The sequence below is a fragment of the Peromyscus californicus genome, unplaced genomic scaffold (assembly GCF_007827085.1).
Source record: "Peromyscus californicus insignis strain IS unplaced genomic scaffold, ASM782708v3 Scaffold_10__1_contigs__length_136768540, whole genome shotgun sequence".
NCBI classification, from domain to species: Eukaryota; Metazoa; Chordata; class Mammalia; order Rodentia; family Cricetidae; genus Peromyscus; species Peromyscus californicus.
Window position 1 is genome coordinate 50,781,311 of NW_026294391.1, and position 12,343 is coordinate 50,793,653.

Here is a 12,343-nt window from a genome sequence, read left to right on the forward strand (position 1 = left end):
CAACAGAGAAATACATCTTTAAAAATCAAAAGCCACATTTGTTCATGGAGGGAGATAGAAGGCTGATAGAAGGTTAAGGTAATAGTTGAGGATTAAGAGTGGAGTGTCAGGGCTGGGGATGTAGCTCAAGTGGTATAGAGCACTTGCCTAGCATGCACAAGCCCCTAGGTTTAATCCCTAGTACCCCTCCTCAAGGAAAGGAGGAGAAGGAAGAGGAGAATATTAGTTGTACCTTGATTAAGATGGGAGGATATTCTGGAGTATAAATTAATCATGCTATTGTTTTTAATGTTTTAGACAATTTTCATTTCAGTTTATTGTCTTTAAAATGTTCTTAAAAATAAGTGCACTTGATTATTCAGCTTATGGTGAGTATCTGTTCCCTAAGCATTTTGTAGAATGGTGATTTTTGAAACTTGCCTTGTGGTGGGAATACGTTATTGGGTTCCTTTAGATCTACTGAGTCAGACTTTTTAGAGGAAAGTGATGGAATCTGCTTTTCAAATAGTCTTCTGATGATTCTGAAACCCTGCATGTCCATAGGCACACAAAACACCTTTAATTGAAAAGGAAAGCTACATAATCTAAATGGAAAGCCTAGTAAGATGAAAGGTATGTACTTCTGGGAAAATAAATAAAGGACCTTGTCTTAGGGCTATCATTGTTGTGCTGAAACACCGCGACCAAAAGCAAGTTGGGGAGGAAAGGCCTTATGCTTTCACACTGTAGTTCATAACTGAAGGAAGCCAGGGCAGGAACCTGGAGGCAGGAGCTGATGCAGTGGCCATGGAGGGGTGCTGCTTACTGGTTTGTTCTCCATAGTGTACTCAGCCTGCTTTCTTGGAGAGCCCAGGGGTGGCACCACTCACAATGGGCTGGGCCCTCCCACAATAATCACTAATTAAGAAAATGCCCCACACGCTAAACTGCAGCCTGATCTTATGGTAACATTTTCTCAGTTGAGGTTCCCATCTCTCAAATGGCTGTAGCTTGTGTCAAGTTGACATAAAACCGGCCAGCACGGGCCTCCTCCTTAAAAATGAAGAGACTATCCACTGGATACTCCATAGAATTAGAGGGCAAGTTGTCAGGGGTTTGGGGATTTGGAAGCATCTTAATTAACTTGAGTTTTACATTTGTTTTTAAAGCAATTTTACTGGGATAGTAATGTGGTCCCCAAGCTGCAGAATTCTGGGTGGTACTCTTTAACTTGCAAAGCAGCAAAAGCAGTTTAGCTTTCTGTGTACCCATTATGATCTGAATGTTTATGGCCGTGCCAGATTTATTGTCTTGGCTAACTGCCAGGAATCGACTCTTGTGGCTAGAGCTGAAGAATTAGTCTATGCCTGAGTCTTACTTGGTTTTTGTTTGAGACAGGGCCTGGCTATGAGGCCTAGGCTGGTCTTGATCTCACTCTGTAGCCCAAGGTTTGACCTTGTACTCAAGAAGTCTGCATACTTGGCTGCCTGGGTTTTTTGAGTAACTGAAGTTTTTCAGAAGCTTTTTCAGCCAGGGACCATATCTACTTTATTGTGTCTGACATCTAGCAGGTGTGCATGAAACATCGATTTGAAAATCAAGTTCTAGTTGGCTTCTTCTAATTGTTATCACGTAAAATCCTGCTTACCAGGCTGGATTGGTTTTGTAATCATAAGTCCTTGTCAAGCTTCAGAAGGGAGAGACAAAGAAACGACAAGGTATTTAAGATAATGGCAGCCACCAGCTATGGTGGCATATGCCTGTAATCCCAGCTACTTGATTGGCAAAGGGAGGAGGATGGCCTTTGACTTTTTGTTTGTTTTTTGTTTTCTTTGTGAATAATGGCATCCTACACCTTTCCAGCATTTAGTGGGGCCCCATCTAAGCAAATACTGGTGCAGTTGCTTAGTTTCCTCTGACTATTAAGTCCCTGATGGGCTCTGAAATAAAAGTTGAAAGAGGGCCGGGCGGTGGTGGCGCACGCCTTTAATCCCAGCACTCGGGAGGCAGAGCCAGGCGGATCTCTGTGAGTTCGAGGCCAGCCTGGTCTCCAAAGCGAGTTCCAGGAAAGGCGCAAAGCTACACAGAGAAACCCTGTCTCGAAAAACCAAAAAAAAAAAAAAAAAAAAGTTGAAAGAGGATCTACACTAGAGAATGTATCGTATTAGAGAAATTGTGCTGGAGAATAGAATCACACCAGAGAGAAAGATTTAGCCATATGGGCAAGGGAACTCTGACAGTCCTCCTGGGGCTTGCAGAGCTGAGATGGCAATTCAGCTTTTGTTTCAGCCAATTTTTAGTTTTCTGTCTCAGTTTGGGCCTTATTTAGCTATCTTCAAAACCTCTGACAAATTAATATATTAGAGTTCTTACTTTGAGAGTTCCAAGCAGCTGAATTCTTGTAGTAAGGATTTGTATTACCAAGTGGCTTAGTCTTTTGTATTATAGTTACTGCAAATCTTAGTATTATGATTTCTAAGATGCTAAAACATGGCTACCTAGATAAAACGATATCCTTCACTCTTCTCTCTTCTATTCCCTGTGTATCATAACAGGCAATGAATGAGCAGTTGTTGAACATCTCTTTTGTGCTAGGCCCAGCTGTAGCAGTAGAAATAGGAATAAGACACACCTCATTCTCAGAGGGATTCCAACCTGCTAGGGCCGAACTTGATAGGCATAAATACATGGACAGAAAAAACATAAAGTAAAAGCATGACTCCTCCCTGCTTTTAAAAAGGTAGTTCTCTGGAAAAAGACAAAGCATTCTTAGCAATCAGCGAACCCAGGTAGCTGGAAAACAGCACGAGAAAAATACAGAAAGTTTATGTTTTGTGACCAGAGTCAGAGTGAGGATAGGGAAAGTGGTCGTGGCTGGTTATAGCAAATCTTTGGTTCACATAAAAGTCCTAGGTAATAAATAAAAAATCTCAAGTAAGGATAGAAAGAATCTAATCAGGGATATAGTTTAGATTAATCGTTATAGTTTCTCCTGTGGTGATTTGAATCCATAGATGGCTAGGCAGCCATTTAGGTTGCTGCTAAAAACAATCCAGGAAAGAAATGAGGGCTCAAGGAAGGACTGCACGGGAGGAATAAAGAAGAGCAGGTAGAAGTGAGATCATTTAATAGGCATAATTACCAGAACTCAGTGACCAAAAGGATTGATGGTGGTCGGGAAGATGACCTTGGGATTTAATTGTAATTTTTTTTTTGAGACAGGTTTTCACTTTGTAGCCCTGGCTGTCCTGGAACTCACTCTATAGGCTAGGCTGGCCTCGAACTTATAGAGATCCGCCTGCCTCTGCTTCCTGAGTGCTGGGGTTAAAGGTATGCACCACCACCAGCTGCTTATTTTAATCTTAAATGGGCAGAAAGGCATGTAATACACACACACACACACACACACACACACACACACACACATGCGCGATGTTTTGAAGTATGCATATATTATAGTGTGTCTAAATGGAGGTAATTGTTCATTATTTCATATTGTACTCTTATTTCAATGTAATCTAAAAATACTGAACTGATAGAAGCAGATAGAATGGTAGCAACCAGTGGCTGGGATTTGAATTGAGGAAGGTTATCAGTCAAAGAATACAAAATTTTAGGAAGATACAGTTGGAAAGATCTAGTACACAGCACAATGATTATAGTTAATATTGATCTATTGTATTCTGAGAGTGAATTTCAAATGATCTCAGAGTTTCTGATGAGATTGTCACCATTCCTGAGACACAATGTAGAGAAAGAAAGGTGGGTGTGAGGAAGGAATGGTGAGTTAGAGTTGGATGTTTTTCAGAGATTTATATATCTTTCGTATATAGATTGGTATCAATTTGCCTAGCTATGTCTTTTTAAATTTTTCAATTGAAGGCTTTGGAATTTTATCTTTGAGAAATTAAGATGAAGTTTTGAAATTTGAACTCATCCAGAACACATGCTTGTATTTTGACATCCTCAGAATTTCTGAAATGCATTTACTTTTCAGAAAGGGCACTAAGCTTTTCTGGGTGGGAATGGCTGAGGGTATCGGCCTACTGACCTCGTCGTACTTGCTTTGTGGCATGGAGAAAAGATTTAAGATTGCCTTTGCATTTCAGGTAATTCAGAGATGTGTGGGGCCAGCCAGCCTGAGCCTGCTCACCTTCAGAGTCTATGCAGCACCCAAAAAGGACTCACCTTACAAGAATTACATGAAGGTTGATGAGGTAATGTGCTGATACTGTATGGTACAGAGTGAACATCTGATTTAGTTAGGAGAATTTTTATAAATTACGTATCAAGATTTAGTTTTACTCTTTGAGGTACTGGATGGATACTAACGTATACCCTTAGCACACTTTGAAAATATTCGAAAGGAAGACATATACATTTCCTGATAGTTTATTTGTTTTATCTATTGGAAATTGCTGAACTCTGTTTTTTCCACAGATGGTAGTGGAATTTACCTAGGAGCATAATTAAGAAATAGCTCATAGATTTAGTTTTTAGTGGAGAGCTTACTATATCCCAGTGGATTTTAAACACGGCTCACTTTTCCTTTTTCTTAGTACATACCTATTTTTTTAATTCGAGAAATTTTTTTCATACAGTGTATTTTGATCACTGTTTTCCCACCCCAACTCCTCCTAGATCCTTTTCACCTGTCCACCCACCCAACTCTACACTTCTCTTTCTTTAGAAAACAGTAGACAGACAGAAAAACCAAACAAATCATAATTTAAAAAAAAAACAAAAACCACAAGAAACATTTCTCTCTCCATAAAAACAAAATTGGAAACTATAATATACAGAAAAAGGCCAGTAAGAAAATAAAATGCCCAAACAAAGCAATATGGGACAAAAGTCTACAAAAATACCATTGAACTCATTTTGTGTTGGCCATTTACTGCTAGGTATGGGACCTGTTCTTTTTGTTTTGTTTGAGACAGCATTTCTCTGTAGTTTTGGTGCCTGTCTTGGATCTTGCTCTGTAGACCAGGCTGGCCTCGAACTCATAGAGATCTGCCTGGCTTTGTGTCCTGAGTGCTGGGATTAAAGGTGTATGCTACCGCCGCCTGGTGGGACCTGTTCTTAAATGTGTTTAATATCCCCAGTGAGACTCCACTGGAGAGAACTAATTTTTCCTTTGCAAGAAGTAGTCAATTGGAGATAGCTTCTTGGTTAGGGATAGTAGCCTGCGTCTACTTTCCCCTCTCAGCACTGGGACCCTGTCTAGCTTGAACCTGTGCAGGCCCTGTGCATGCTGGCTTCATATGTGCTCCAGTCCTCTTGTGTCTGAAAGACACTGTTTTCACTGTCCTCCATCCCCTCTGGTTCTTCCAGCTCTCCTCTTCTGTATACTTCCCAGAGCCGAGGGCAGGGCTTGGTGAAGACATGCCATTAGGACTGTGTGTCCCAACATCTCTCACTCTCTGCCCACTATCCAGCTGTGGGGCTCTGTACAGCTCACTTTTCAGAGTGGCCTGCCTGATTCTGCACTGCTCAGCAAGCTAAGAAAACTTTTCTTATTTTTCTTTCAAAGAAGCTTAAATAAATATTAGTATATAATAGATCAGTGAAATAAGACATCTTTTCTTCATCATTTATATTCTTTTTTTTTGGTCTGTACCTCCCAGTAATTATTTGGATTTTTTATTTTCTTCAATTTCTGTTGCCTTGGAATAAAATGATGTACAGGTGCCCCTAGTGGCCAGGCAAGGTTACTTGAATGGTGTTTACATAAAGCCAGTAAGCTTCCTTTTTCCCTTCCTCTCCTCTCAGGCTTTAGAACAGTAGCATTGTCGACGGGAAGAGGTGGCTAGTAGTGTCTACTGAGAAGGCCCTTTTCTAGGTAGACAATGAATTTGTTCACCTGCTTTGATCAGTAGCATTCTGATATTTGATCCATGTAATCAATTATTCTTCAATTCCTCTCAGCTTTTTTTCTTAAAAACAAAACAAAATTCAAGGGCTGGTAATATGGCTCAGTGATAAAAGCACTTGCTGCCAAGCCTGATGACTTAGTTCGATCCCTGAGACCCACATGGTAGGAGAAAACTGACTCTCAGAAAGTTGTTTTCAGACCGCCGCCACACATGCGCCATGACTTGTGCCCTCCCCGCAAGTAAACCTCCTCCATTTACCCTTTAGCATAGTAGAATAGTTTGAGGTCAGACACCAGGTTCCAATCTGTAAAGTGGATCAGCGGACTGGAGGTGCTGGCCTTGCTTGCTTGAGGCCCTAGGTTCAGTAGTTACTCCACACTCCCAAAACAAAACAGTGGATAGAGTAGATAGGGAGAAGCCAGGACACTGTGTAGTCCTGCCCTCTTGGCCTTGACCTTATTGAGGAAGCAAGGCACACAGATCATCTGAAGGAAAGTTAGAGGTTGCATACAACCCTTAAGGTAACTGGTATTTACAAATTATTAGCAATATTAACCTACAAAATTGATCATATGTTACATGGTCTCATAGTATATGCTTTTCTTTTTGTTTTAATACGTGTAGCTTTCACTCTACTCAGTTCCTGAGAATCAATCTAAATATGTGGAGGAGCCAAGGACTCAACTTGAAGAAAACATCTCACAACTCCGACATCAGTGTGAGCCATATACAAGTTGGTGTCAGGTACATCTACTTAAGAGTTAATAGTGAAAAGTCTCTATTGGTTGTATGTTTGAATTTTTAGTTTCATAATTTATTTATTAATTACTATTTATTTATTAATGACTGTTTATTTATTGATTTATTTTAGTTTCTTAGGATCTCACTCTGTAGGGTTGGCCTGGAATTGACTACATTGTCCTCAGACTGGCTGGTGATCTTCCTGCCTCATTGACCAGCATAGGTGCTGGAATTACAGCTGTAAGCCATCAGGCCCAGCCCTGACTTCATGTTTTAGAAAAAGGTGTAATAAAGAGTCCAAAGTTAAGAGCGTCTGACTTATAAGTGTTCTTAAATGCTAACCAGAGAGCAGATGCAGTGAAATCTGGTATCATGGTGGCAGCAAGGGGGATTTCCCTCCCACCAGAAAGGTTGTGGCGCCTTGACTGGAGAGCAGAGGGCAAAGGATTACCTTGTTGGTTTGTTAGTATAAAGCTGTTGTATGTATCAGGGAAAACATGGAATACTACTGGAAGGAAATGAATCAAACATAAAAATGTCTATCAAAATTGTGATGTTGGGATGGAGAGAGGGCTCAGTTATTAGTGAGGACCTGGGGTCGGTCCCCAGTACCCACTAAAAGGTAGGCATGGTGGCATATACTGCAGTCCCAGTGCTAGGGTAACAGAGTTTGCTAGATCCCTGGTGCTCACTGGCCAGCCTAATCAACACCAAGGTCCTACTGAGACATCCATCTTAATAAACAAGGTAGCTGGCTGCCGAGGAATGACACCCAAGGGTGACTTTTGACTTCCTCACAACATGTGCACACATGTGTGAATACCTGTACCCAAACTTGCACTCACACACAGGCAACACAAACCTGTATACACACCACATACCTGTACATGCTTATCATGTATACACATACAGAAAATTGAGATTTCTTTCTCCCTCTAGAATTTCTACAAATCACTACAGGCTGAGCATTCGTAATCCAAGATTAATTTGGATTTAGAGTTTCATACTAGGGATGTTCAATCTATAAATGCAAAAAACTCAAAAAGCCAAAAACTCTGAAACCTAACAAACATCTGTTCCTATATATTTCAGATAAGGGATAGTCATACAGACATGACTACCCAGGTGTGGTGGTACACACCTTTAATCCCAGCACTCTGTGGGCAGAGGCAGGCAGATCTCTGTGAGGTCTGAGGCCAGCCTGGTCTACATAGTTCTGGGACAGCCAGGGCTACACAGAGAGACCCTGTCTGAAAAACAAACAAGCAAGGAAAAACCAACCAACCAAACTTTGGTGAACTGTTCACTCCAGTGGCTTCTGTCCTTGCTCATGTTTTAGGTTCCAGGCATTTGTTGTTGTGGACATGAATGTATTCTGATTTTAAGTCATCTGAAACCAAAGTTTGCCTTATTATGGTATCTACCTTCTATTACAGCACTCAGATACTCTTTAGCCATGGCTAGGGTTTTTGGTTAAAATTTAAATTTCATCAATTATGCCATTGCTCAACTGACAATTGGAAAAAAGCACACACAAGCTCTATCAACGCTATAAGCACACTACACACACACTTTACTACTGAGCTGTTCCCTGGCCCGTTTTGTTGTGTAATGAAAATATTTTTGTCAGCTGGTTGTGGTGGCACATGCCTGGGAGCCCAGCACTAAAGATGCTGAAGCAGGATGGTTGCTCCTAGGTTGGAGCCTGCCTAGGCTACATAAGGAGACCCTGTCTTAGGAAAAAAAGGACTTTGTCTCTTTACCTTTCAACTTGAGATTTTTTTAAAATACTTTTTTTCTGTGATACTTGGTGCAACAAAATATCTGTCTACATCATATGCTGGTTATTAACATGCTTATTTTAATACTGATAAACAGGAAACTTTTCTTGTAATTAGGATGGCTTTATTAGGTACATTGACTTCTTCATGAAGAATGAAATTTCTTGTTCTTTCTTGAAGAACTGATCGAAACTTTAAAATGGCAAAATGATTAAGCCAGCAAAATAAATAGACTGTCCCTCTAGACTTTGATATATAGTTCTCTCTCTCTCTCTCTCTCTCTCTCTCTCTCTCTCTCTCTCTCTCCCTCTCTTTCTCTCTCTCTCTCTCTCTCTCTCTCTCTCTCTCTCTCTCTCTCTCTCTCTCTCTCTCTTTGGTTTTTCGAGACAGGGTTTCTCTGTAGTTTTGGTACCTGTCCTGGATCTCGTTCTGTAGACCAGGCTGGTCTCGAGCTCACAGAGATTCACCTGGCTCTGCTTCCTGAGTGCTGGGATTAAAGGTGTGCGCCACTGCTGCCTGGCAGTTTTTTCTCATTTTAAAAAAGATGGATTTTATTATTTGTATGTGTGTTTGTGTGTGTATGTGTGCATATATGTGCACCTGTGAGAGTGTATGCACACATGGAGGCCAGAAGAGAGCATCAGATTGCTCAGAGCTAGAGTTAGAGGTGTTTTGGGGATAGCTGGCTTGTTAAATGGGTGCTGGGATCTGAACTCCAGACTTCATGACTATACCACAAGCGTTCTTAACAACTGAGCCATATCTCCAGCCCTCTGTTTTTTTTTCTTTCTACAGATGGAAAAAAGCAGGTGTAGCCAACATGAAAACAATAGTTGATTTTTAATGAAGTGATATCAGTTCTTCCCATCCTCCTCCACGTTCAGCATTCATTATACAAGCCCATTTAAAAGTATGTGGATAACTAGTTTTGATTTGGACCAACATTTATAAAACAATCCTTTCCTAAGTGACAGCTAGTTCTGATACTCTTTGATAATCCCTGTATTACTTTCCTTCTCCACTGTAGAGTTCTTGAAGGTTCTTTTAGCTAAGTCCTCATTTCCTTTAGGACCATTTGATATTCATGTACAAGCCATTTTTTAAATCTTTATTTATTATTTACTTTATATGTATGGGTGTTTTGCTTGCATGTATGTCTGTGCACCATGTGGAAGAGAGTGTCCTGTTCCCTGGATTACAGTTACAGATGGCTGTGAGCCCCTATCCAGAAGCTGACAATCAAACCCAGGTCTTCTGCAAGAATATAACTGCTGAACCATTGCTCCAGCCCCATGTACAATCCATTTTATTGGTTGCACTTTTATTTTGTTTTGGGGTGGGGACCTGTTTATTTGTTTGCTTGCCAGAGCTAGTGATAAAGCTCAGTTCCTTACTCATGCTGGGTAAGCGCTGCCACTGAGGGACATCTCTAGCTCCTCAAAGCCATTGTATTGTTAAGAGAATGTTGATAACTTCTTTTACTTTAGGATTGGGATGTCTTTTTAAAATTGACTTATCAACTCATTGGTCTCAGTAAAGCTGCCCATTCCTGTTTCAAAGCAGCATTTTCCAAATGTAGGCTCTAAAATCATGGCAAATAATAAAATAGCCTTGATTTGAAAGACAGTGTTAATAATCTCATGGGGAAAGGATCACCTCTGATTATCAAGAATATCAATTTTGTCTTGTTTTTAGGATTTTTTTTTTTTTTTAGTTTTTTGAGACAGGGTTTCTCTGTGTCGTTTTGGTGCCTGTCCTGGATTTGCTGTGTAGACCAGGCTGGCCTTGAACTCACAGAGATCCACCTGGCTCTGCCTCCCGAGTGCTGGGACTAAAGGAGTGTTCCGCCACCGCCTGGCTTTTTTTGTTATTTTTAAGTGTGTGTGGATATGTGTACCTGACTTAAAGTGTCCGTGAGGAACAGAGGCATTGAATCCTCCTGGAGCTTGAGTTACACTTAGTTGTAAGCCACCTGACATGGGTGTTGGGAATTGAACTCTTGTCCTATGCAAAGAAAAAAAAAGTGTGCTTTTTTTTTAAAAGGTTTATTTATTTAATGTATGTCTGTATGAGGGTGTCAGATCCTCTGGAAGTGGAGTTACAGACAGTTGTGAACTGCCATGTGGGTGCTGGAAATTGAACCCGGGTCCTCTGGAAGAGCAGCCAGTGCTCGTAACCTCTGTGCCATTTCTCCAGCCCAAAATGTGTGCTCTTAACCACTGAGCTAGCTATCTCTCTAACTCCTCAATTTTATTTCCTTCAGTCTTAGGAGTTAGAGGAGTAGGTTGTTAAAAAACCATTCTACTGAAATCTTTGCTGCCTGTGGCAATAGTAAAGCATTCTGATGAACAGGCTACTAGTGAAAGGGAAATTACAAAAGATAAAAAAGGCAATAAAATTAAAGTAGATCACTTTGTTTAAAAACTGTTAATAGCTAGAGGTGTAGCTCAATGGTAGTGTATATGCTTAATCTGCTGGAGGCTCAAGATTCATCTCTAATACTGAACAGGGTTAATAATGATTCCAATCAACAAACCTACTCATTCTGTTTCTTTTTATCTTCTTAGGAAATATACTCCCAAACTAGACCCAGGGTGGAACGCTTCTTCCAGTGGGGATTAGGTAAGTTGAGTTTTAATGAAGCACAATCAGTTACTTCATCCTATTGAACTATTGAACTGGGTTTTCATGAATAGGTATTGGAGACCATAGAGTCATTGAAATTGAATGGAAAAATTTAGAGCTATGTAGATGTTTTCTGGAAGACAATCTATGTTTGAATCAGATTTCAGAGTTCATCAATCTCTTCAACATTATTAGGATTGTTGGGCTAGCAAGTGCTTGTGCCCTGAATTAAACAAAAAATGTTCAGGCTGGGGATATGTAGTTCAGTAGCAGAATGTTTTCTTAGCTTATGTGAGGTCCAGTGCTAAAAAAAAACTGCAATGTGAGCTTACTCCTCACCAGATTTTCTGAATCATAGTAATTCATTAGTTGCCATTAATAAATGTTGCACAGGCCGGGCGTGGTGGCTCATGCCTTTAATCCCAATACTTAGGAGGCAGAGGCAAAGGCAGCTGGATCTCTGCAATTTCAAGGGAGCCTGTTCTATATAGTGAGCTCCAGGACAGCCAGAACTACATAGAGCCTGTCTAAAAAAAACCCAAAACAAACAAACAAAAACTTATTTAAAAAAAAAGCTGTACAAATCTAGGTGCAGGAAGGAACTGAGCTTCTGTATTTGGGAGAGGTTTTTCCATAAATAGTAGTGTTCTTACATTTTTTAGATTTTATTGTCCTTGATTGTGTCTCACTTATGGGCACTTACCATGTGCACCCACAGACTGAGTTTATGATCTATGTTTTGTCTAATTTCAGCCTGGAATTAGTTAAACAGTAGAGATATTGACAAGTATTTAATTCTCTTTAGGATATCTCAGCACATTAAAGTCTTGCTTTTCCAGGGGTTTGTTCTCATGGCAGAATAAGACCTGTAACCGAGGAGTGACCCTCACTGTTAACCTGTCATTTCCCACTGATTAATGGCAGCAGGCATTATTTGAGATATTTGTTTTTCTCCTCCTGAACACAGAGTTACTACAAAGACTCCTAGAAGAAGCATTCCATTATACCAAGACAGTGAGTCCATTTTCCAGCAGTCACAGTTAAGGCATATAGCCAGAAGAAGCTAGGCTTTGGCTTCAGGTGCAGTCTTAAAACGTGTCTAAGCAATCCACCGTGAGGGAACATATGTTCTGTGTGGAGAGAATAGACACACATGAATGTGAAGTACGAGCTACCCTAGGATGAGATAGCAAGGGTGGTGCAGAGAATCACATCTGATGGTACTTCAGAGAAGGAGGCAGGCTCTATGCTGATGAGCTTCGGATGAGCTCTCCAGAGGAGACAATGCCTAAGCAGGCTCTAATTCGCTGGGAGACTGGCTGGCTCCATAGAGAGGAGAGG

General features: G+C 40.6%; 1 protein-coding gene across 5 annotated transcripts in view; it reads left to right on the top strand.

Moving 5' to 3' along the window:
• Nucleotides 1–12,343, top strand: part of Apoo (apolipoprotein O) — a 51,869-nt gene that overhangs the window by 10,175 nt on the left and 29,351 nt on the right. For all 5 annotated transcript variants that reach the window (XM_052732763.1, XM_052732773.1, XM_052732783.1 and 2 more), the window contains 3 exons: nucleotides 4,089–4,196; nucleotides 6,480–6,599; nucleotides 10,945–10,999. In XM_052732763.1, the coding sequence (XP_052588723.1) occupies nucleotides 4,089–4,196; nucleotides 6,480–6,599; nucleotides 10,945–10,999 (283 nt within the window). Of the gene's footprint in view, nucleotides 1–4,088; nucleotides 4,197–6,479; nucleotides 6,600–10,944; nucleotides 11,000–12,343 lie in introns of those variants that run through there.